The following is a 26736-nucleotide window of genomic DNA, read 5'->3' as shown; positions in this document are numbered from 1 at the left end:
AGCTACAGGAAGTATTCAGGCTTCTGGCTGAATAACAAAGCTGACTGGGTCTACTAGGACCCAGCAGCTTTTGCTCCCTCCCAACACCCACAGATTACATAACCACATGGCATGAAGGAGAAAGTACAGCTAGCGCTTCGTATTACTGTAAGCACAGAATACCAGCCTGGATGTTTATCAGCAATAGGCTGTCCAAAAGTAGTTAAACAGTAACCTTCGTTTTAATTTTTACTTCATAAAGAACTTAGAGACAGGTAGTTTCTAAGTGCCTGCCTGTTGTGCCCAGTGCCGATATATCTGCCAGCTCAGAGTGGTCACAGTCTGCTTCTGCCAATGATTTTGCTGCTTCGAGTGACGTCGCATCAACAGAGCAGTTGCTTCTCTTCCCCTCTGCTCTGTTTACAGGCCATGACTGTCCATGCGATGCTGATTGACAGCCGGCTGCACAACTTCAACAGTCACGCCCTGTCAACAAAGCGGCCCAGAAGAAGAGCTGCTCTGTTGATGGGAAGCAGCAGAATGGCCGGCAAGAGTGGTCTGTGATTGCTCTGAGTAGGTGCTGGACAGAAGAGGCAGATAGTCGCTACCTGCCTGTCAGTTCTTATCCACGTAAGAAAAAAATTAAAATAGCTCTGGATATCCCCTTTAAAGCATCTACCTTAAATGTGGGGTAATTTTGTTACATGTCATGTTAAGCACTTATATAGCAGTGATCGTTCCAATCCCCAATCTTTAGTTTATAAGCATTTTGCATTAAACATTAATACCCAAGCTAGTTATCTCAATGTGGATGAAGGGATGAGGTCCAGGGAGATTGAGAGTTATTTTAATGATGTTAAAATGTAAACTAATAAAATTTATTATAGTACTTTAATTCTGAATACTACCATGTTGGCCTAATTTCAGACCCCTTTCTCTTGGTCCTGGTACCTCCACTTCTGTGTTTGTTCCAGCACAGGCAGTAAGCTTCCTCCCTTTCTGTGTTGATGACAGACTTAAAGGGACTGTCTGCCAGGCTTTGTTCATTAGCTGTAACAGAGAAGGGGGTTGGCTGAACTACTAAGCTGAGCCTGGCAGCAAGCCCGCATTAAGCACGTCACCAATGCAGAAAGAGGGGTGAAGCTCTCTGCCTGGGTTGGAACTAACACAGAAGTGGAGATTCCAGGTCTAAGAGAGGGGATCTGAAATTAGGCCAATGGGGAAATATTTAAAATCGAAGTACAATAATAATTTTTATTATTTTACATTTTTTGGACCAACTAAATAACTTTTTATTTCTTAGGACAGCCCTTTTATTTTAATGAACATTGTAGACTGCTTTAAGTGCCATGTTGCTTAAAAAAAAGAGTTTAGTTTTAAAGGGAGTGTCCAACTTTTGGGACAATTTTTTTACTTAACTGCATGTATTGTGGGCATAAATTAATTTTTGCAGTTGAGTTTCATTAAAAATGTTTCAGCTTTTTTTCTATATCATCTGTGTTGCACCGTCTATTGCTGCAGAATTAAAGTAGAATGTGCCGGGAAACAAAGAGCCTGGAAATGCCGAACAGTGCAACATATTTAAGTCTCAATTGCAAAAATGATTTTTAGCCCCAAATATAAGAATTTAAGTAAAAAAAAATGTCCCCAAACATGGACAGTTCTTTTAAAGGGAATGTTTCACTCCCTGGGACGTATATAACCTACTAATATGGGCATACAGGTGATAGAAATGTTAAGCTAGTCCTACCTGTATGCCTCATATTAGCGGTCTTGTTGTTCAGAAATCTTATTTTATTTCTTTATGCTAATGATTTCTTCCAGGCACCGGGGCGTAGGGGGCCTGGAAGAAATCAATGCCTCCTGTCTTCATTATAATACCAAACCCCTCCCATGCACTGCACAGTGCCCTATGACGTGCAGTTGTAGTGCTGGAATCCCGCACCTGCGCACTCTACTCCATCCACAATCCTTATCTTTTCCTCCCTTCTATGGGCAGTGTATGCAGGGATCTTATGCGCAGGGGCTGATGACTCACTGCGACTTCCGCTTTAGTGACTTCTGGCGTGAGCGACGATAAGGTGCTCTACCCACTTCCTCTCTGCACAGTCATCGCTAGGAACCATGTGTATATATGTTTAAATACGTGTGTGTGTATGTGTATATATATATATATATATATATATATATATATATAATACACATACACACGTATTTAATTATTTATACATATATACACATGGTTCCTAGCTATGACTATGCAGGGAGGAAGTAGGTAGAGCACCTTATCGTCGCTCACGCCAGAAGTCACTAAAGCGGAAGTCGCAGTGAGTCATCAGCCCCTGCGAATAAGATCCCTGCATATATCTCTGTATACATGTATACAATTCTCAATGATTTTGTGAGGACCACTTGGTCAGCAAAAATTCAGAACATGTGGACAGCCCCATAGACTGTATTAGGTACGAGTTCTGTGAAAAAATTGGACTGCATTTACATGCCATTTGTTGTGCTGTCAATTTTTCAATTTTTCTTGGCCTGTTTGTTATGAGAATGTTGTGAAATTTCCATCAGTTTTTTTTTTTTTTATCGGAGAAAAATCGATGAAATTCTGATGGTAAAATCTGACACTGACCAAACTCTGGCACACTAAAAAAATCCCCACTGGTGCGAGAAAATCGCTTGCGTCTCAAGGAGCACTAAGGCATGAGTGCCCACGATGCGTTTTTTAAGCTTTTCCGCAGCGGCAGAAACGCTTAAAAAACGCATGGTAGAAGGCCTGCCATGATCCCCAATGATAATTCGCATGTGCTGTGCACATGCTGCGGAAATTTCCGCTGTGGAAAAAAACGCAGCACTACCAATTATTTTGCGGAAGTGCTGCGTTTTCGCCATTGACTTGCATTAGATCACATGGATTACACATCACTGTATATGCAGATGCGCATTCCATGCGTTCCAATGTGCGGATGGTACCCAGGTCTAGGGGAGAGGAGACTCTCCTCCGGTCCCGGGTACCATAGAAAACTGTAAAAAAAAAAAGAAGAATAAAATAAAAAATAAATATATACTTGCCTTCTGGCGGCCCCCGCTGCACTCCTCCTTGCTTGCCGGCAGTTTGCGATGGACTGAAGGACCTGAGCTGACGTCATGGTCATGTGACGGGTCACGCGATGCTGATGTTGGCAGGTCCTTCAGTGTACCGCTGCCGGCAGCCGGGACGGTGAAGCAAGACTGCAGGGGCCATCAGAGGGTAAGTATATATTTATTTTTTTATTTTTTTACATTCTCTCGGGTCACACTATATAAATCCATGGCGTTTGCATGGATTTATATAGTGTGACCAAGTTGACAAGCACTTTCCAAGTGATGCTAAAATCGCTTGGAAAGCGCATGACAACCCGCATGCGGAAATGCAAGTGATGAACGCTTCACATCTGCATGTCCCTGGCAGGAAAACACATGTACAATCCGCATACGTTTTTTCTGCCAGGGAGATGCAGAATGTGCCCATGATGCATTTCTGCATCGTGGGCACATAGCCTAAGGCTAACTTGTAGAACACTGTTGCAATATTCTCATCATATTGAACTATTGAGTCTGATACTATTCACAGGCTTAGATGTTTCATATCTTCCTCTCAGCCTTCCATATGTCATATTGTTTCTTGTATAGGCTATCCTGGAAGGTTTTCTCTACTTGCTTTGGGAATTCAGGGTTCCCTTCTTCTAATGCATTAATGAGTTTCAGTGCAAATGGTGTCTTCTCTCTTGGAAGGTAATTGTTTCTCGGTCTCACAGGAATCACAGAATTATATTTATGGTGCATGTGAATAGAGTTGATTAACGTTGCATGAGACTGAAATTCACACCAGGTTTCTCTCAGGAAGTTTCCAGTTAGTAATAAAATAGTCCAAGCGGATCCATTCACTGCATTGTCAAGGTTTGTGAGAATTTGTTGTCCTGCAGGCATTTCTGCAAATATGATTCCCGGTTTGATGTTATATTTGTCTTGTAGAATGTTCTTCAATCGTATTGCCTCTAATTCATCAGTCTCGGCATGTAAGATGACAAACTTATAAAATATATCCCCATCTCTTGCCTTATTGATCTCATAGGTGGAAGCTGACTTCTCCTTTTGACAGCTCTTACTAAGTGAATTTGAGGGATTACATTCTTCTGTGACGATTCGCTTTTCCTCATTCTCAGTATCTGACCTCTGATTTCCACATTTACTTTTTCCTGCTGTGGCGTACATTTTTAGTTTCAATATCAAGTGGAGTTCTGAATGAAAAACAAAAATTACAGTATTGACAAATTTGTTTTAGTATTAAATAGATAACAACTTCTTATATATTGGAAAGTATTTATTTATTTAACAGGGTTTTCCAGTTTCAGAAAACTCCTGTCCCCAGGTGCAGTTTGTTTATGCTTTTGTTACTCTCCCCAGGTCCAACACTGAGTCTCTGCCACTGTTGCCAGTGTCAGTTATGGTCTGCAGGGCTGACATGTCATTTGTGCTGCAGGCAATCACTGACGTCAGCGGCTACTGCTGTCTACTCAGGCAGAGCCACTGAGCTCACTTATTGGCTGCTGCTCTGGCAGTGTGACATTAGCCCAGCAGACAAACTTTTATAGTATCGGCAGAGACTCAGCGCTGGACCCAGGGAAGTCAGTTAGCTAAAAAAAATTTTTAAAACAAACTATGCCAGTGGACAGGGGTTTTTTGAAATCGGAAAATTCTTCAATTAGCATTAGATAATCAAAAAAAGATTTTGACCTACAGAAGTTTTTAACGATCTGATTTATTCTAGAAACAGCACCTTGTATGTCTGTGTCTGGAATTGCAACTCAATGCTATTCAAGTGAAAGGTGCTGAAATGTAATACTAAGGATGGCTCATGGATAGATGTGGCAATGTTTATGGAAAAACAACCAATCCATTTTACTGATCCTGGAAACCCGTTTTATGGGTTATCCAACCAGTAAAAAGTTGTTTTTGTTTTTTATTTGGAATGTTCTAAAATAAGAAAATAAAAATTGCTCACCTTTTTTTAACCCCCTTGCCCTGATTCTGCCTTTTAAGTCTCCTGCCTGTCTCTATTTCTGTTTTTGAGGAAATCTATCAAGTCTTTAGACCCCAAAATTTTTGAGGATTGGTATCTTAAAGGACTTGTCCACTACTTAGACAACTCCATCTTAAATGCCAGAATTCCCTCAAATAAAATAAGAAAAGCTTATACTCCCCTTCCACACTGGCTCAGTTCCAGCAATGTCTGTGCTGGGACTTCTGACGCGTGTGTGACATCGTTGTGTCATGTGAGCACTGCAGCCAATCAGAGGCCACTGATCGTCTGCTGCTCATCAATATTCCATAAGTGCGTATGTCTGCTCTGATAAGATAGTAAAGGCAGAAGCCAGTTACTGGTCCCTCCTCAGTCCTCCACCTATATTTATTTCTATTTAAGCCAAGAACATGTAACTGCAGTGACCAGCTACAGCCAGTCATTGGATGCAAAAGTCGTACTTCCCAGCAGCAGAAAATAGAGGCTGATGGGGCTGCAGAAGCTTTGGAACCAGATTAAGATGGAATCAGTGAGGCGAGGATGGATATTTTTGTTATTTTAGAACATTCTAACATTCTAAGTTGTAAATTTAATTTCTACTGGGTGGATAACCCTTTTAAAACACAACTCGCCCAACAATGTCTCTTTCCTTTGATCTCTGATGTAACCTTTTAAAGATACAGTCCTGCTCATCATTATTCGCACCCATGAAGTTTAAGTACATAATGTGGAATCTCCTGTGTGAGGCAGTGACCGGGATCATATACAAGGGATGTTATATATCCCCAGGATGTGTACAGAGACATATTAAATCCATTGGAGTGCATTGCAGTCACAAACTCACCTGCGGCTGCAATGCAGGAATGAAGGTGAGCACTGACCTGGTCAGGCTATCTGGCTAAGGCAGATTAAGTAAAACCTGGCAGGGCCTTCATTTCTTGGGGGAGGCTACAGGAGGCAGTGGGGCGGCCTCCTCCCTCCAACCTGGGTTTTCCAGTGGCTCTTGCCACAGGTCCTTTGAAAGCCCTGCATTAAGGATTAGTGTTGTTCAGTATTGCGACCTGCTAGGAACATAGCAGGAAAGTTTGGCGGGCCTGTAAACAGCTGAACCCATGACTGGGAAGGCTCTGCACCCGTCAGGCTCTGAGCGGCCCAGCGCGGCCGTTGCCCACAGCAACCGTTGTTTAAGGACTCACGTTAACCCGGCTGCGAACCGGAGCACTTTGCTGTTTACCCGTGAGTTGCTGAATAAAGCTGTTTATGTTGAACTTGCTGGGGTCACTGCCTCAGTTACTGCATGGTGTGAACACCGCCGCCTTACAGCTTGGTGGAGAATGCAGGCAGTGTGACTGAGGCATACCCCCACCGGCAGCTGCCTGACCACAATCTGGCCTGCCACCTTTCAGCCCCACCCCATGGACAAAAATGAAGGAGCTGTTAAAGCAGCTGGTACTCACCCAGCAGCAGCAGCTGCAGTCTCAGCGGCAACAGCAGGAGCGGGATCAGCAGCATAATCAGCAGCAGCTATTGTACCAGAAGCAGCAAAAAACAAATGAACTGTTGCTGCAACAGATTGCTGCCCTGCGGGAGACACCGACGGCACCAGCCCCGGAACGTCGAGAGGCCCGGGACAAGGTTCGCTCAGCGTTGAGGAAGATGGGACCGGAGGACGATGTGGAAGCCTTCCTGACCATTTATGAGCACACAGCAGAGCGGGAAAACCTACCAGCCGGCCAGTGGGCAGAAGTGGTGGCTCCGTTTCTGGTTGGCGATGCCCAAAAGGCCTACTTCGACCTCAGTCGGGAGGATGCCCAGGACTACCAGAGGATCAAATGTGAGATCCTTGCACGACTGGGGGTCAATACATACAGTACAGACCAAAAGTTTGGACACACCTTCTCATTTAAAGATTTTTCTATATTTTCATGACTATGAAAATTGTACATTCACACTGAAGGCATCAAAACTATGAATTAACACATGTGGAATTATATACTTAACAAAAAAGTGTGAAACAACTGAAAATATGTCTTATATTCTAGATTCTTCAAAGTAGCCACCTTTTGCTTTGATGACTGCTTTGCACACTCTTGGCATTCTCTTGATGAGCTTCATGTTACAACTCTCCTGTTAGGTTTTTTTTAGTTTGCTGGTCACATGACCAGTTTTGCCTATTTAATCCGGCTCCGCCCTCCTGGCATTGCTGGACTTCATTTGTATTTACCACTGTTGAGCTAGCTTGGTGCTCTGTTGCCGTTCTCTGTTAGTTTTGCTAGGTCTTCTGACCTCTTTACTTTTTGTTGTGTGTTTGTCTTTGACTGCTACGATTTCTGCTAGGAGGTGTCCAACTTTTCCCAGTCCCTAGTTCTTGTAGGGATTCCTCCCTCACATCTATAGGTCTTCGTACAGATTAGCCGAGGACTTTAGCGGGTCTGATCGCAGGATCAGGTTCCCCGTTACATCGTAGGGATCTAGTTTAGTTCTATTGTAGGGACAGATCTCCTGTCTTTCCTTAGTCTCTGTAGCAGATCATAACAGTAAGTCCAGCCTTAAAAAAAAAAAAAAAAAAATTTCTCTAAGGAAAGACCTCCAGTTTTCCATCATGGTCTCGGTGCAAGATTTGGCTCAACGCTTGCAGGGACTCTCTCTGGAGGTGGCCAAGCTCCAACAACACGTGAGTAGCTGTTCTGGAGCGCATTTTGTGGAACCAAAGGTACGTCTGCCTGATCTATTTTTTGGCGAACAACAAGATTTTTTTTCTTTTAAAAATGCTTGTCTATTATATTTTCGTTTGAGACCCGGATCCTCTGGTGATGAATCACAGCGCATAGGGTTCATAATGTCACTTTTGCGCAAAGATCCTCAGGGATGGGCCTTCTCTCTCCAACCTAGTGATCCGTGCTTTAGATCAGTGGATAGTTTTTTTTCTGCTTTGGGTTTATTGTACGATGATCCTGATCGTGTCTCATCTGCTGAGTCTGAATTAAGACGTTTGAGGCAGGGATCAGGTAATGTGGAAAAATATTGTTCTCACTTCCGTCGGTGGTCTGCCCAGGTGGGGTGGAACGATTCAGCTTTGAAAAGCTTGTTTCTTGCAGGACTAGGTGAAAGGGTTAAGGATTTACTGATTGCTTATCCCACACCTGGAAACTTGCAGGAGGCAATGCAATTAGCTATACCGGTGGACAGGAGACTGCGTGCAAGGGTTAATGAGAGCAAATCCTCTGCTATGTCAGCTTCGAGTCCTGAGAGGTTCAGTGCTGACAATGGTGAGCCGATGGAAATTGGGGCAATGACACCCCGCTCTCAGGAAAAAGACCGCCGACTTTCTGAAGGCTTGTGTTTCTATTGCGGAAATTCTGGTCATTTTATTAAGAGCTGTGTGCTTCGTTTGAAGAAAGAAAAAAAAATGGTCAGTCATGCCCGTATTGCCTGTTTAAATTCTAAGGGAGTATTCCTATCTGCCACTACTGCTGCTCAGGATGAATTAATTGAATTTCAGGTATTTGTGGATTGTGGATCTACTCTGAATGTGATTGATGGGGGATTCTTGGAAAAACTTAGATTAGAACCTAAAACTTTGTCATCCCCTATTGCTGTGGTTTCTGTCGATGGCTCTCCCTTGAAGAGTGTTACTCACAAGGTCTGTGAATTTCCCCTCACTATTAATGGTATTCATCAAGAGAATTTGGATTTGGTCGTATTGGATAATTTGCCTTCTCCAGTAATATTGGGGTTACCCTGGTTAAAATTGCACAATCCTGTACTGGATTGGTCTACCAATGAAATTAAGTCCTGGAGCCCTAAGTGTTATGACAAGTGTTGTAACGGGCGCATTGCTGCTGTGGATAGAGGGGAATTGCCTGTACCTATTCAGGATTTTTGGAGAGTTTTTTCTGAGGAGGAGTCGCAGGTTTTGCCTCCCCATAGAGACTATGATTGTACCATTGAATTTGTCCCTGGAGCGACTCTTCCTAAGAGTCGTTTATTTAATCTTACTATTCCTGAGAGAAAGGCTTTGGAGGAATACATACAGACAAGCTTGGCTGCTGGTCACATTAGGCCTTCCAAGTCTCCTGTGGCTGTTGGATTTTTTTTCGTAAAAAAAAAAGATGGCGGTTTACGTCCTTGTCTGGACTTTCGTGAGATTAATAAAATTACTGTACGCAATCCTTACCCACTGCCATTGATTCCTGATTTATTTAACCAGTTAGTGGGGGCCAAGTGGTTCTCTAAAATTGATCTCCGGGGGGCATACAATTTGTTGCGCATGAAGGAGGGTGATGAATGAAAGACTGCTTTTAACACTCCTGTGGGTCATTTTGAGAATCTGGTTATGCCTTTTGGTCTCACCAATGCTCCAGCATTTTTTCAGAATCTTATTAACGATATCCTTAGACCTTTAATCGGCAAAAATGTGGTTGTGTATTTGGATGACATTTTGATTTATTCGCCTGATCTGGAGTCTCATTGGCGGAGCGTACGTGAGGTATTACAGTTATTAATGGACAATTTGCTTTTTGCTAAGCTGGAGAAATGTGAGTTCGCTGTACAGAGAATTAGTTTTTTGGGCTACATTATCTCCAGTGAAGGTTTTGAGATAGACCCGGTTAAAGTTCAAGCTGTGCAGGAATGGCCTAGGCCTATTGGTTTGAAATCGATACAGAGGTTTTTGGGTTTCGCCAATTATTACAGAAAATTCATAAAAAAATTTTCTATTATTGTCAAACCGCTGACCGATCTCACCAGGAAAGGTGCTAATGCGGTTCAGTGGACTTCTGAGGCCATTGAAGCTTTTGTGTTTTTAAAGGAGAGGTTCACCTCTGCTCCCATCCTTATGCAGCCTGTTGTGACTAAGCCGTTTTTGGTTGAATCATAGAATGGTAGAGTTGGAAGGGACCTCCTGGGTCATCTGGTCCAACCCCCTGCTCAAAGCAGGATTCACTAGATCATCTCAGACAGATGTCTGTCCAGCCTCTGTTTGAAGACGTCCATTGAAGGGGAACTCACCACCTCTCGTGGCAGCCTGTTCCACTCATTAATCACCCTAACTGTCAAAAAGTTTATTCTAATATCTAATCTGTGTCTCCTCCCATTTAGTTTCATCCCATTGCTTCTAGTCTTTCCTTGTGCAAATGAGAATAAAGATGATCCTTCTACAATGTGACAGCCCTTGACATATTTGTAGACAGCTATTAAGTCTCCTCTCAGTCTTCTTTTTTGCAAGCTAAACATTCCCAAATCCTGCAACCGTTCCTCATAGGACATGGTTTGCAGACCAGTCACCATTCTGGTCACTCTTCTCTGAACTTGCTCCAGTTTGTCTATGTCTTTTTTAAAATGTGGTGCCCAAAACTACACAGTATTCCAGATGAGGTCTGACCAAAGAGGAGTAAAGACCGATAATGACTTCACGTGATCTAGACTGTATGCTTCTGTTAATACATCCCAGAATTGTATTTGCCTTTTTTGCTGCTGCATCACACTGTTGACTCATGTTCAGTCTATGATCTATTAGTATACCTAAGTCTTTTTCACATGTACTGTTGCTTAGCTCTATTCCTCCCATTCTGTATATGCTTTTTTCATTTTTATTGCCCAGATGTAGTACTTTGCATTTTTCCCTGTTAAAAAACATTCTGTTGGTTGCTGCCCACTGCTCCAGTTTATTTAGGTCTTTTTGAATCCTCTCTCTCTCTTCTCTAGTATTAGCTATCCCTCCTAGCTTTGTGTCATCAGCAAATTTAATCAGTTTACCCTCAATTCCTTCATCTAAATCATTGATAAAGATGTTGAACAATACAGGTCCCAGGACGGAGCCATGTGGTACCCCACTTGAGACATTCATCCAGCTGGATGTGAAGCCATTTACAACCACCCTTTGAGTCCGATCACTAAGCCAGTTATGAATCCACCTAACAGTTGCCTGGTCCATTGCATACTTGGTCATTTTTTCAATAAGGATGGTGTGAGATACTTTGTCAAATGCTTTGCTGAAGTCAAGATATACTATATCTACAGCATTTCCCTGATCCACCCAGTCAGTGATTCTGTCATAGAAGGAAATTAAGTTAGTCTAACATGAATTGTTAGTTACAAACCCATGCTGACTCTGGTTAATCACTTCATTCTTATCCATGTACTTACATACATGTTGTTTAATAATTTGTTCAAAGATCTTTCCTGGTATAGAAGTCAGACTCACCGGCCTATAGTTCCCTGGGTCCACCTTCTTCCCCTTTTTGAAGATAGGAACAACATTTGCTCTTCTCCAGTCTTCTGGGACTTCTCCTGTTCTCCAAGAATTTTCAAAGATTATGGAGAGTGGTTCTAAAATTTCTTCTACGATCTCCTTCAGTACTCTGGGGTGTAATTCATCTGGACCTGGAGACTTGAACTCATTTATGTTAGCTAAATATTCCCTCACAATCTTTCTGTTTACAGATAACTTGGATTCCTCTATTCCTTTAAAAGGACAGTGAAGATCAGTTGATGTTACATTTTCTTTCTGAGAGAAAACAGATGCAAAATAGGAATTAAAAAGTTCGGCCTTCTCAACATCCTCTCTTACCATTTCTCCATTTTCATCCTGTAAAAATCCTATAGCATCTTTGACTTTTCTTTTACTTTTGACATACCCCCAAAATCCTTTTTTATTGCTTTTGACATCTCTTGCAAGCCTTAATTCATTGTCCGCTTTAGCTAACCTGTTACGTGCCCTGCAGGATCTGCAGACTGCATTATAATCTTCTTTAGATATGCCTCCCTCTTTCCATTTAATAAACATTTCTTTCTTTCTTTTTAGCATGTGTTTAAGTTTTGTGTTCATCCATCCTGGTTTCCTTAAATGCTTCCCATTCTTCCTACTTTTCGGGATTGTTAACGATTGTGCTTTGAGAATCTCATTTTTAAAAATTTCCCATCCTTCCTGGACATTTTTGTCCTTAAGGACATCCAGCCATTGGATCCCTCCTATTCTCTTTCTGAGTCTCTTAAAATCTGCCTTTCTAAAATCTAACCTTGAAGTCTGAGTCTTCACATGTCTTCCTCCTCTAGTTATCCAAAATTCTATAATAGCATGATCGCTGCCTCCTAGGGTCCCAGCCACCTTTACCTCCTCAACCATTTCCTCCCTGTTTATAAGGATTAGATCCAAAGTAGCAGATCCCCTTGTTTTCTCCCCTACCTTTTGGAAGATAAAGTTGTCAGCAAGAGAGGATAAGAATTTGCTTGACCTGTTAGTTTTACTTGAGAGAGATTCCCAACAAATGTCTGGATAGTTGAAATCTCCCATGACCACTACGTCATATTTTTTGGAGAACTTGGTCATTTGATACATAAAGAGTTCATCCATATCTTCAGCTTGCCCAGGTGGCCTGTAGTAAATGCCTACAATGGTGTCCTTTCCGTTGTTCTCTCCTTGTATTCTTACCCAAACAGTTTCCACAGAACTCCCAGTCTCTGAAGCTTCAATCTCTGTGCAGATATACGCTTTTCTAACATACAATGCAACACCTCCTCCTCGTTTATCAAGTCTGTTTCTTGCAAATAAGTTGTATCCTTTTAGCCTTTTATTCCAATCATGTGTATCGTCCCACCAAGTTTCAGTGATTCCAATGACATCATATTCCTTTTCCTGCATTAGTAGTTCCAATTCTCCTTGTTTGTTGCCCATGCTTTGTGCATTTGTATAAAAACATTTTAGTTTGTGATTGGTTTCTCTTCCTCCCATATTTTTATTATTTAAATTGTTTTGTCTTTGTTCTTCCTTTCCACTTCCAGTAGCAGAGATCTCAATAGTATTTGTCAGCTGTATGGCTTTTTCTGGCCTTTTGCTTCCCTTCCCACATTGTTCTAGTTTAAAGCTCTTCTGATGAGTGTAGCAAGGCGACTTCCAAATACATGTTTTCCAGTCTTCGTAAGGTGCACCCCATCTCTAGCAAGTAGTCCATCGTATAGGTAATTCATTCCCTGATCCAGAAATCCAAATCCTTGTTGACGGCACCATCGACGTAGCCAGTTGTTCACCTGTAGAATCTTATTCCACCTCATTGTTCCATGGCCATCCACTGGGAGGATGGATGAGAAGACCACCTGCGCTCCCAATTCTTTCACTTTCTTGCCTAAGTCTTCAAAGTCACTGCAGATGGTTTCCAGGTCCTTTCTTGCGGTGTCATTTGTCCCCACATGTATTAGCAGGAATGGGTAGTGATCTGTAGGTCTGAAGAGTCTTGATATCCTGTCAGACACATCTTTAATTTTTGCTCCTGGAAGACAGCACATTTCTCTTGAGGTTATGTCTGGTCTGCAGATAGCGGCCTCTGTTCCTCTTAACAGGGAATCCCCCATGACCATAACTCTCCGTTTTTTCTTCACAACATTCTTCTTTCTCCATCCAGGAGGATTCTGAGGGCTTACAAGGTTATTCATTGCTGGCAAAGTCTTATTTTGCTGTATTTCTTCATGGTTCTCCTGCGTGAGAGCCTGGTACTGGTTCCTGAGCAGTATGGGTGCTGACTGCCTCTCGATCCTCCTGCTTCTGTGGGTCACATGCTTCCATTCCTCTGTTTCGTCAGGTGCAGTTCGAATTTCTTCTCTTTCTGAATCATGAAGAGATAATTCTGCTCTGTCTAAGAACTCTTCACCTTCCTTAATGATTTTCAAGGTATTTACCCTCTCTTCTAGATTTCGCAACTTTTCCTCCAACAGGGACACAAGCTTGCATTTCTGGCATGTGAAGTTTGGCTTTTCCACTGGCAAGTCTGTGAACATGTAGCAGGATATGCAGCTCACCAAATGGCTCCTGGACTCTTCCATGTTCTTATTGTTAATGTTCTGAAAACAGTGAAAAAAGCTTAAAAAAAAAGCTTCAAAATGCGCGCGCCGGAAGGCGCGCGGTTTACCGATGTCCTCTTTTCAGCTCCAACAGCCAAAATCCAGTGTTCTTTGAGCTCGCGGAGACTCTTCACTTACCCCAAAATGCAGTGGGAATATGCAAATTATCTCCTCAGGACTCCTCCCCTGGTTTACCGATGTCCTCTTTTCAGCTCCAACAGCCAAAATCCAGTGTTCTTTGAGCTCGCGGAGACTCTTCACTTACCCCAAAATGCAGTGGGAATATGCAAATTATCTCCTCAGGACTCCTCCCCTGGTTTACCGATGTCCTCTTTTCAGCTCCAACAGCCAAAATCCAGTGTTCTTTGAGCTCGCGGAGACTCTTCACTTACCCCAAAATGCAGTGGAAATATGCAAATTATCTCCTCAGGACTCCTCCCCTGGTTTACCGATGTCCTCTTTTCAGCTCCAACAGCCAAAATCCAGTGTTCTTTGAGCTCGCGGAGACTCTTCACTTACCCCAAAATGCAGTGGGAATATGCAAATTATCTCCTCAGGACTCCTCCCCTGGTTTACCGATGTCCTCTTTTCAGCTCCAACAGCCAAAATCCAGTGTTCTTTGAGCTCGCGGAGACTCTTCACTTACCCCAAAATGCAGTGGGAATATGCAAATTATCTCCTCAGGACTCCTCCCCTGGTTTACCGATGTCCTCTTTTCAGCTCCAACAGCCAAAATCCAGTGTTCTTTGAGCTCGCGGAGACTCTTCACTTACCCCAAAATGCAGTGGAAATATGCAAATTATCTCCTCAGGACTCCTCCCCTGGTTTACCGATGTCCTCTTTTCAGCTCCAACAGCCAAAATCCAGTGTTCTTTGAGCTCGCGGAGACTCTTCACTTACCCCAAAATGCAGTGGGAATATGCAAATTATCTCCTCAGGACTCCTCCCCTGGTTTACCGATGTCCTCTTTTCAGCTCCAACAGCCAAAATCCAGTGTTCTTTGAGCTCGCGGAGACTCTTCACTTACCCCAAAATGCAGTGAGAATATGCAAATTATCTCCTCAGGACTCCTCCCCTGGTTTACCGATGTCCTCTTTTCAGCTCCAACAGCCAAAATCCAGTGTTCTTTGAGCTCGCGGAGACTCTTCACTTACCCCAAAATGCAGTGGGAATATGCAAATTATCTCCTCAGGACTCCTCCCCTGGTTTACCGATGTCCTCTTTTCAGCTCCAACAGCCAAAATCCAGTGTTCTTTGAGCTCGCGGAGACTCTTCACTTACCCCAAAATGCAGTGGGAATATGCAAATTATCTCCTCAGGACTCCTCCCCTGGTTTACCGATGTCCTCTTTTCAGCTCCAACAGCCAAAATCCAGTGTTCTTTGAGCTCGCGGAGACTCTTCACTTACCCCAAAATGCAGTGAGAATATGCAAATTATCTCCTCAGGACTCCTCCCCTGGTTTACCGATGTCCTCTTTTCAGCTCCAACAGCCAAAATCCAGTGTTCTTTGAGCTCGCGGAGACTCTTCACTTACCCCAAAATGCAGTGGGAATATGCAAATTATCTCCTCAGGACTCCTCCCCTGGTTTACCGATGTCCTCTTTTCAGCTCCAACAGCCAAAATCCAGTGTTCTTTGAGCTCGCGGAGACTCTTCACTTACCCCAAAATGCAGTGGGAATATGCAAATTATCTCCTCAGGACTCCTCCCCTGGTTTACCGATGTCCTCTTTTCAGCTCCAACAGCCAAAATCCAGTGTTCTTTGAGCTCGCGGAGACTCTTCACTTACCCCAAAATGCAGTGGGAATATGCAAATTATCTCCTCAGGACTCCTCCCCTGGTTTACCGATGTCCTCTTTTCAGCTCCAACAGCCAAAATCCAGTGTTCTTTGAGCTCGCGGAGACTCTTCACTTACCCCAAAATGCAGTGGGAATATGCAAATTATCTCCTCAGGACTCCTCCCCTGGTTTACCGATGTCCTCTTTTCAGCTCCAACAGCCAAAATCCAGTGTTCTTTGAGCTCGCGGAGACTCTTCACTTACCCCAAAATGCAGTGGGAATATGCAAATTATCTCCTCAGGACTCCTCCCCTGGTTTACCGATGTCCTCTTTTCAGCTCCAACAGCCAAAATCCAGTGTTCTTTGAGCTCGCGGAGACTCTTCACTTACCCCAAAATGCAGTGGGAATATGCAAATTATCTCCTCAGGACTCCTCCCCTGGTTTACCGATGTCCTCTTTTCAGCTCCAACAGCCAAAATCCAGTGTTCTTTGAGCTCGCGGAGACTCTTCACTTACCCCAAAATGCAGTGAGAATATGCAAATTATCTCCTCAGGACTCCTCCCCCGGTTTACCGATGTCCTCTTTTCAGCTCCAACAGCCAAAATCCAGTGTTCTTTGAGCTCGCGGAGACTCTTCACTTACTCCAAAATGCAGTGGGAATATGCAAATTATCTCCTCAGGACTCCTCCCCTGGTTTGAGGTTGATGCTTCTTCGGTGGGGGTTGGTGCGGTGTTGTCTCAGGAAAACAAGGATGGAGTACATCCCTGTGCCTTTTTTTCAAAAAATTTTTCCGAGACTGAACTTAATTACGATATTGGTAATCGGGAATTGCTGGCGATTAAACTCGCATTTGAACACTGGCGTCACCTCTTGGAAGGTGCTGATTTTCCCATTCAGGTTTTCACTGATCATAAAAATCTGATCTATCTTGATGCTGCCAAGCGCTTGAATGCCCGTCAGGCTAGGTGGGCACTTTTTTTCTCGCGGTTTAATTTTTCCGTTACTTACATCCCGGGTACCAAGAATGTTAAAGCGGATGCTTTGTCTCGCAGCTTTTCTCCCATGGTCGGTGTTGAGGAGGAAGAGGAGACCATTTTATAAGAAGGTGTTGTGATTGCTGCTTTGGACTCCGTTTTGGAGGATGAGATTCTTAAAGCACAGGAGAATGCCCCATCTAACACTCCCCATGGGAGGTTGTTTGTGCCTAGGACCTTTAGGAGAGATTTGTTTGTTGAGTGTCATGAGTCTCCGTTGGCAGGTCATCCAGGAATTTCTGAGACCAAGAGACTTGTGGGTCGCAGTTTTTGGTGGCCTGGATGGCAGAAGGAAGTCATTAAGTGGGTGCGCCAATGTACTGTGTGTGCTAGATCCAAGTCTTCGCATGCTCCTGCTGCGGGGTTGCTTTGCCCTCTGGAGGTTCCTAGTGCACCTTGGACACATCTGGCTATGGACTTTATTACTGACCTTCCTCCCTCTGAAGGTTTCACGGTCATCTGGGTGGTCGTGGACCGTTTTAGCAAGATGTGTCACTTGGTTCCCTTCATCAAACTGCCTTGCGCTAAGACACTCGCTAAGGCCTTTGTCAAGGAGATTGTCAGACTACATGGTGTTCCTACTGACATTGTTTCTGATAGGGGACCTCAGTTCGTGGCTCGTTTTTGGCGTGCCTTTTGTGACAGGTTGGGAGTCCATTTGTCGTTTTCATCCGGATATCATCCCGAGTCTAATGGCCAGACAGAAAGGAAGAACCAGGATGTTGAGCAGTTCTTGCGTTGTTTTGTGGCAGACAATCAAGAGGGGTGGTCTGAGTTTCTGCCACTTGCTGAATTTCCTCTTAACAACCATACATCCTCTTCTGCTGGGTGTTCGCCTTTTTTTTGTTGTTCTGGGAGACATCCGTCTTTTGGGTCATTCTCCAAATTGGTTTCGGCTGTGCCTGAGGAGGAGAGTTTTTCCGGTGATTTGGAGAGAGTTTGGACGGATGTGCGTGGTAATCTTCAGGAGGCTAACAAAAAATCTAAGAGGTACTTTGATAGGAAACGGCAAGAGGTTTTGTTTGCTATTGGTGACATGGTTTGGTTGTCCTCTAAGAATCTGCGATTGAGGATTCCTTCTAAAAAATTGGGTCCCAAGTTCGTAGGGCCCTTTAAGGTGCTTCAGATAGTTAACCAATCTGCTGTTAGGCTGGAGGTTCCTACGTCCTGGAGGATTAATCCGGTGTTTCATGTTTCTCTGTTGAAAAAAGCTGATGTGTCGGATGGTGACGCCTCTGCCACTGTTCCTCCGGTGGTGGAGGACGGGGAATATGAAATTTCCCGCATCCTAAATTCTAGACGGTATAGAGGGAGTTTGCAGTATCTCGTCGCTTGGAAGGGTTTCGGACCTGAGGATAACTCATGGGTGAGGGCGGATGAGGTTTCTGCTTCCAGACTTGTTCGAGCGTTTCACAGGAGGTTTCCTGGTAAGCCTGGGCCTAGGGGATCCGGAGGATCCTCTTAGAAGAGGGGGTACTGTTACAACTCTCCTGTTAGGTTTTTTTTAGTTTGCTGGTCACATGACCAGTTTTGCCTATTTAATCCGGCTCCGCCCTCCTGGCATTGCTGGACTTCATTTGTATTTACCACTGTTGAGCTAGCTTGGTGCTCTGTTGCCGTTCTCTGTTAGTTTTGCTAGGTCTTCTGACCTCTTTACTTTTTGTTGTGTGTTTGTCTTTGACTGCTACGATTTCTGCTAGGAGGTGTCCAACTTTTCCCAGTCCCTAGTTCTTGTAGGGATTCCTCCCTCACATCTATAGGTCTTCGTACAGACTAGCCGAGGACTTTAGCGGGTCTGATCGCAGGATCAGGTTCCCCGTTACATCGTAGGGATCTAGTTTAGTTCTATTGTAGGGACAGATCTCCTGTCTTTCCTTAGTCTCTGTAGCAGATCATAACACTTCAAGAGGCAGTTACCGGAAATGGTTTTCACTTCACAGGTGTGCCCTGTCAGGTTTAATAAGTGGGATGTCTTTCCTTATAAATGGGGTTGGGACCATCAGTTGTGTTGTGCAGAAGTCTGGTGGATGCACAGCTGATAGTCCTACTGAATAGACTGTTAGAATTTGTATTATGGCAAGAAAAAAGCAGCTAAGTAAAGAAAAACGAGTAGCCATCATTACTTTAAGAAATGAAGGTCAGTCAGTCCGAAAAATTGGGAAAACTTTGAAAGTGTCCCCAAGTGCAGTTGCAAAAACCATCAAGCGCTAAAAAGAATCTGGCTCACATGAGGACCGCCCCAGGAAAGGAAGACCAAGAGTCACCTCTGCTTCTGAGGATAAGTTTATCCGAGTCACCAGCCTCAGAAATCGCAGGTTAAAAGCAGCTCAGATTAGAGACCAGGTCAATGCCACACAGAGTTCTAGCAGCAGACACATCTCTTCAACAACTGTTAAGAGGAGACTTTGTGCAGCAGGCCTTCATGGTAAAATAGCTGCTAGGAAACCACTGCTAAGGACAGGCAACAAGCAGAAGAGACTTGTTTGGGCTAAAGAATACAAGGAATGGACATTAGACCAGTGGAAATCTGTGCTTTAATCTGATGAGTCCAAATTTGAGATCTTTGGTTCCAACCACCGTGTCTTTGTGCAACACAGAAAAGGTGAACGGATGGACTCTACATGCCTGGTTCCCACCGTGAAGCATGGAGGAGGAGGTGTGATGGTGTGGGGGTGTTTTGCTGGTGACACTGTTGGGGATTTATTCAAAATTGAAGGCATACTGAACCAGCATGGCTACCACAGCATCTTGCAGCAGCATGCTATTCCATCCGGTTTGCGTTTAGTTGGACCATCATTTATTTTTCAACAGGACAATGACCCCAAACACACCTCCAGGCTGTGTAAGGGCTATTTGACCAAGAAGGAGAGTGATGGCGTGCTACGCCAGATGACCTGGCCTCCACATTCACCAGACCTGAACCCAATCGAGATGGTTTGGGGTGAGCTGGACCGCAGAGTGAAGGCAAAAGGGCCAACAAGTGCTAAGCATCTCTGGGAACTCCTTCAAGTTTGTTGGAAGACCATTTCCGGTGACTACCTCTTGAAGCTCATCAAGAGAATGCCAAGAGTGTTCAAAGCAGTCATCAAAGCAAAAGGTGGCTACTTTGAAGAACCTAGAATATAAGACATATTTTCAGTTGTTTCACACTTTTTTGTTAAGTATATAATTCCACATGTGTTAATTCACAGTTTTGATGCCTTCAGTGAGAATGTAAAATTTTCTTAGTCAAGAAAATACAGAAAAATCTTAAAATGAGAAGGTGTGTCCAAACTTTTGGTCTGTACTGTACGTGAGGGCTCAGCGCGTACTTTCATGGGCCTATGTGGAGACCCGACCCGCCCGGTCTCAGGCTTATGACATTTTGCAGCTGGTAAAGAGGTGGCTCCAGACCGAGTCTTTGACTCCAGCGCAGATAGTGGAGAGGGTGGTGGTCGACTGGCTGGTGAGGACTCTGCCGGCCGCTATCCAACTTTGGGTGGGGCAAGGGGACCCCGGCATCCTCGACCAGGTGGTCAGCCTGATCGAGCGCTACTCGGCCACTCAGGACTTCGTCCGAGACTCTACCCCCTCGCGGTTGTCACGCCAATCCCTGCCAACCCCGGAACCGGGAAAGGGGTCGTGTCCCTCTGCTAAGGACAGTCAGCCCCGTACCCATGCTGAAGGGGTACCCCAGAGTGAGAGTGGCAGGAGACCGGCTACCTCTCAAATGGTCATAAGACCTAACAGTACCTCCACCATTAGGTGCTGGCAGTGTCAGGGTCCGGGACATGTGGTTGCTAACTGCCCCCTGACTACAGAGCCCATGGACTGCGGGTATAACCGCCGGGTCTCAATGTATGCCCAGACGTTCTGCACGGCGAGCGCCGACCCCCCCCCCCACCCGGACATTGAACACCAACTGTGCCATGTACTGGTTAATGGGTACCCCGCGGAGGCCCTCCTAGACTCGGGGAGCCTAGTGACTTTGGTACATGGGTCGCTGGTGGCAGGAGACAACCCCAATGGATGGACAGTCTGGGTTCTGTGTATCCATGGGGACCTCCGAGAGTACCCAACCGCAGAGGTAGTTTTGTCCATGCCATGTGGCGACATAAAACATGTGGTGGGGGTGGTAAAAACTCTTCCATATGGGACGGTGTTGGGAAGAGACTAGCTCCTGTTCTGTACTCTGTGGAAAAACAAAATCCACTCTCCCCTGGTAAAATTTGTTACAGGCGCTGTACCCGATGAACCCGAGTCAGGGGTACTTGCCGTAGGGGTGTTCAACCTAGGGACAGAGTGTGACCCTGATAGGTCTCCCCTAGAGGTGCTGGCAGGAGAGGTCGAGGAGACCCCATCAATCCCTGAGCTGGAAGTGTCCCGGGGCACGTTTGGGACAGCTCAGCTACAGGTTCCCACTCTGACTCGGGCGCAGGAAAGGGTGTTGGTAAATGGCGTAGCTCAACAGCCCGGTGCAGATACTGTATTTTCACGACTGGTAGTCAACAGTGAGTTGCTCTATAGGGTAGACAAAATCAGGGACGAGGTCGTGGCACAGTTAGTGGTACCTCAGTCGTACCGACGGGCGGTTCTGGAGTTGGCACACACTCACCTGCTGGGTGGACACTTAGGGGTTAAAAAGACGCAAGAGCGTATCTTGCAGCGCTTCTTTTAGCCGGGGATTTACGCGAAGGTCCAAAAGTACTGTGAATACTGCCCCGAATGTCAGTTGACCACACCCACCGCAAGTTTCCGTTGACCATTGGTACCCCTGCCAGTGATAGAGGTACCTTTTGAACGGATTGCAATGGACTTGATAGGGCCCATTGTAAAATCTGCTCGTGGCCACCAACATATACTGGTGGTCGTTGACTATGCCACCCGGTACCCGGAGGCTAAACCGCTACGCCACACTTCGGCGAAACTGATTGCACGGGAGCTGTTTGCCATGTTCTGTCACTTTGGACTTCCTAAGGAGATCCTGATGGATCAAGGGACCCCTTTTATGTCCAAGGTGACAAGGAAACTGTGCAAACTGCTAAAAATAAAACAATTGCGCACCTTGGTGTACCACCCTCAAACCGAAAAGCTAGTAGAACGGTTCAATAAAACCCTCAAGTCCATGTTAAAAAAGGTGGTTTCTAAGGATGGAAGGGATTGGGACATGTTGCTACCCTATTTGATGTTCGCCTTCCGTGAGGTACCCCAGGCTTCCACAGGGTTCTCTCCCTTTGAGTTATTGTACGGCAGACACCCTAGGAGTCTGTTGGACGTAGCCAAAGAAGTGGAAACAAGAGCCGACTCCACATAGGAGTATAATTGAACACGTGGCTAGTATGCAGGACCAGATTTCGGCGGTCATGCCCATCGTAAAAGAACATCTGTTAGATGCCCAGGCAGCCAAGAGGCGCACATATAATAAAAGAGCCACGATCAGGTCTTTTAACAAGGGTGATCGGATGTTAGTACTGGTACCCACAGCCGAGAGTAAGTTCATGGCAAAGTGGCAAGGGCCATATGACGTTCGAGAAAAGGTGGGGGAGGTAAATTACCGGGTGTATCAGCCCGGAAGGAGGAAACCTGAGCAGCTTTACCATGTAAACCTGCTAAAACCTTGGAAAGATCGAGAGTGTTTAGTTACAGACGTCACTCCGGGCATGCCGCCAGAGAGTTCTTCAGCCAGGGATGCGTCCGGGGGAGAGGTCAGGATAAGTGATGCTCTCACTAAACAGCAGCGACAGGAGGCTCGCTCTCTGGTGCAGCAGAATACCGACGTGTTCTCAGAGCTACCTGGTAGGACTACAGTTCTCCAACATGACACTGTCACCGAACCTTGGGTACGGGTGTGAATGAGACCATACCGGGTACCCGAAGCCCGGAGGCAAGCCATCACGGCTGAGGTAAAACAAATGCTCCAGTTAGGCGTCATTGAGGAATCACGGAGTGAGTGGGCTAGCCCTATCGTACTGATTCCGAAACCAGACGGATCGTTACACTTCTGTAACGATTTCCGGAAATTAAATGAAGTGTCGAAGTTTGACCTTTATCCAATGCCCAGGGTAGATGAGCTGATTTAGAGACTGGGGCAGGCCCAGTACTTTACCACGCTTGATCTCACCAAGGGTTACTGGCAGGTACCTCTCACGAAATCGGCAAAGGAAAAGACCGCCTTCATAACTCCGGAGGGTCTATATCATTATGTGGTCTTACCTTTTAGGTTACATGAGGCCCCGGCTACATTCCAGAGGTTGATGGACATAGTGCTCAAGCCTCATCAGGAGTACGCGTCCACATATCTAGATGACATTATCATCTTTAGCACCAACTGGCATACGCATCTATCCCAAGTACAAGCGGTGCTGGATTCTCTCAGAGCCGTGGGGTTAATGGCAACCCCCAAAAAAATGTGCAATAGAGCTAGAGGAAGCCCGATATTTGGGGTTTGTGATTGGCTGAGGAATTATCAAGCCCCAAATCAATAAAGTTGAGGCCATAAAAAACTGGCCTAAACCGTCAAGTACAAAGCAGGTGAGTGCGCTTCTTGGCATCCTTGGGTATTACCGCCGGTTTATACCTAATTTTGCTGGGAGAACGGCGGCCTGGACCGATCTCTTGAAAGGAAAAAAATCGGTAATGGTTCGGTGGAACCCTCAGGCAGAAGCCTTTCAGTCCATGAAGTTGGCCCTGTGTGGACACCCTGTCTTCATCAGCCCCAACTTCGAGGAAACCTTCATTGTACAGACAGATGCCTCAGAGGTAGGCCTTGGGGCGGTATTGTAACAAAAAGTGATTGGTGAAGAGCACCCTGTCACCTACTTGAGTACAAAACTTGTCCCGGCAGAGAAAAACTATAATGTGGTAGAGAAAGAGTGTTAGGCTATTAAGCAGGCCTTGGAATCGCTACGTTACTATATACTCGGGCGTCAGTTCCGCTTGGTGACAGACCACTCACCCTTGGTATGGGTGAAGTATGCCAAGGAGAGGAATGCGCGAGTCACCAGATGGTTCCTGTCACTGCAAAATTTCAGTTTCTCTGTAGAACATCGCCCTGGGAAGTCGCCGGCAAACGCGGATGCCCTGTCCCGGGCACCCTGTATGGTGTCAAATGTTCAACCCCACAAGTTAGAACAGAGGGGGGGGGATATGTGAGGCAGTGACCGGGATCGTATACAAGGGACGTTATATATCCCCCAGAATGTGTACAGAGACCTATTAAGTCCATTGGAGTGCATTGCAGTCTCAAACTCACCTGCGGCTGCAATGCAGGAATGAAGGTGAGCATTGACCTGGTCAGGCTATCTGGCTAAAGCAGATTAGTAAAACCCGGCAGGGCCTTCATTTCTTGGAGGAGGCTACAGGAAGGCAGTGGGGCGGCCTCCTCCCTCCAACCCGGGTTTTCCAGTGGCTCTTGCCACAGGTCCTTTAAAAACTCTGCACTAAGGATTAGTGTTGTTCAGTATTGGGACCTTCTAGAAACATAGCAGGAAAGTTTGGCGGGCCTGTAAGCAGCTGAACCCATGACTGAGAAGACTCTAGACCCCTCAGGCTCTGAGCGGCCCGGAACGGCCGTTGCCCACGGCAACCGTTGTTTAAGGACTCACGTTAACTTGGCTGTGAACCGGAGGACTTTGCTGTTTACCCGTGAGTTGCTAAATAAAGCTGTTTATGTTGGACTTGCTTGTGTCACTGCCTCAGTTACTGCACGGTGTGAACACCGCCGCCTTACACCGGAAAAAAAAAGGAATTAAGTGAAACCGTTTTTTGAATAGAGCACTCGTATTAAATACAAAAGAGCAAATGAGAAACAATAATTTAAAACAAAAAACAATAGGAGGGAAAAATAGAACACCTAAAGCTTGTGTGTCACTGGTAATGGCACCCTTTACATTAATTTAGTATGGAAACACATTTTGACTCGCCTGTGGTAAATCACAAAAGAGATTCTCCTGTGATTGTCGGTGCCCATGTGACATAAATTAGCCAATGAATGATGACTTCAGTGTTTTAAAAAGCCACATGGTAGGCCATGTTCCTTTGTCACAATGGTGAAGACAATGGAGCTGTCTGAGGACATCGGAACTGCTATTAGCAAACAAAAGAATTCCCAAGGGTATAAGGCAATCTCCAAAGACCTTGGTATCCCAGTTTCAACAGTATGCAATGTTATTAATGTCGCAGAGTACATCTTCTTACAGTCACCACTGTACTTACGAGAGCTTCAATCAGCAAGATATCTTGAGTAAACAGTATTTACTTCATACTGGATAAAAATGAGATACAATTCAGTGTCACACAGTCCGTGTGCTGCTGACATAACACATTCAGGAAAGAATAAAAAACACAGGAAGTAAAAACAACCAACAATTGAGAGCTTTCCTCCCCCATTACAGCAAGCATATAACTTTACTGTAACATACCTGGCGGCGTCCTTGCATAGTAGTTCATCTCCCACTGTGCAAGAGCGCGCACTTGATTTTCAGTCCAGACTATCACTTTGGCTTCTTTCCATATGGTCTGCTTTGCTCTCCTCTGTCTGCTTAGGGCGACGCCCGCTGAACTTACAGTTTCTTGTAGCTGCTGCAGACACACCCCTAATGCGTCCTCAGCCTATTGCTGTCTGTCACCTGGTATTTAACCCAGCTCCTCCCTGGAATCCATGCCTGAGCATCTTGTTCTGTCAGTTGGCTTCTAGTCACTGATGTGCCAGGTCCTGTCTATGTTTCCTGCCTTGCGGTATCAGTTCCCGTGTCTGAACTGTGTCCTGTCTGTGTACTCTAGCCAGCTGTCTTTCTGCCTTTCCTGGAGGCTGTATTTCCAGGCCCGTGTGTACACGCTCTTAGCCTGTTCCTTCTGCCCTCTAGGGGCCGCATACCTAGATCTGTTGTCTGTGTCTTTTCCCAGTGTCTGTTCCTGCCCTAACTATCTTCCAGCCTGTTTCCCGTCTTTCTCTACACCCATATCTTCCCTTTTTCTGCAGAGTCTGAACTTGTACCTACTCCTGCTCTTTGTCTCTGTACTTCAGTTTGTGAGTTTGTGGTCCACTCGCTACTTTACTGCAAGTACCCTGTGGGTATCTGGTTCTGCCTTTCCCTTCCTGTCTGTTCCGTGTGAACAGAGCCCTGTCCCCTCTGCCCTGCCTTGCTCGCCGCTCCGGCGGTTTCTGCCTGCTCTGCCTTTACTCACCGCTCCAGGCGGTCTCGCTCTCCTCTGACCCTTTGCTCACTGCTTCGGCAGTCTCGCTCTGCTCTGACCCTTTGCTCGCTGCTCTGGCAGTCTCGCTCTGCTCTGACCCTTTGCTCGCTGCTCTGGCAGTCTCGCTCTGCTCTGACCCTTTGCTCGCTGCTTCGGCAGTCTCGCCCTGCTCTGACCCTTTGCTCGCTGCTCCGGCAGACTCGCTCTGCTCTGACCCTTTGCTCGCTGCTCCGGCAGTCTCGCTCTGCTCTGACCCTTTGCTCGCTGCTCCGGCAGTCTCGCTCTGCTCTGACCCTTTGCTCGCTGCTCTGGCAGTCTCGCTCTGCTCTGACCATTTGCTCGCTGCTCCGTCAGTCTTGCTCTGCTCTGACCCTTTGCTCGCTGCTCCAGGCGGCCTCGTCCTGCTCTACTCTCGCTCACTGCTCCAGGCGGTCTCGTCTTGCTCTGCTCTTGCTCGCCGCTCTGGGCGGCCTCACTCTGCTGTGTTTTTCCACAGCATCTGCGGTTCTGTTCCTGAGTCCCAGTCTGTACTGGGTCCTATCCACTCTGTGCTCCAACCTGTCGTACCTGCCAGTACCTCCCTGCCTGCATACCAGTCGTGCTTACTAACATCCACCTGCCTGCATACCGGCTGTACCTGCCTGTACCTCCCTGTTTGCATACCAGTCGTGCTTGCCAGCATCCACCCGTCGGCATACCTGCCGTGTCTGCCTGTACCCACCACTCTGTGTGCCAGCCTAACCTGCCTGTTCCTGTATTCCCCGGTGTGGATCAACAGCCGTGTCCGGGGTCTGACCTGGAGTAGCACCTGGTCCCTCTGCTCGGTCCCTCCTTGGTGCACTGGCGTCGTATGCCGTCGTGCGACC

At 45.8% G+C, this 26736-nt stretch overlaps 1 protein-coding gene across 1 annotated transcript in view; it reads right to left on the bottom strand.

Moving 5' to 3' along the window:
• Positions 1 to 2275: 2275 nt before the first annotated feature.
• Positions 2276 to 26736, bottom strand: part of TICAM2 (TIR domain containing adaptor molecule 2) — a 55475-nt gene continuing 31014 nt past the window's right edge. The window contains exon 2 of the mRNA XM_073677100.1: positions 2276 to 4262. Within this exon, the coding sequence (XP_073533201.1) occupies positions 3607 to 4236 (630 nt within the window). The 5' untranslated portion in view covers positions 4237 to 4262 and the 3' untranslated portion in view covers positions 2276 to 3606. The remainder of the gene's footprint in view (positions 4263 to 26736) is intronic.

This window comes from Phyllobates terribilis, unplaced genomic scaffold, assembly GCF_046119375.1.
Source record: "Phyllobates terribilis strain yellow unplaced genomic scaffold, ASM4611937v1 Scaffold_1__5_contigs__length_1240528914, whole genome shotgun sequence".
In the NCBI taxonomy this organism is placed as follows: domain Eukaryota; kingdom Metazoa; phylum Chordata; class Amphibia; order Anura; family Dendrobatidae; genus Phyllobates; species Phyllobates terribilis.
The sequence above is the reverse complement of the archived record's forward strand: the minus strand, read 5'-3'. Positions and strand labels throughout refer to the sequence as shown.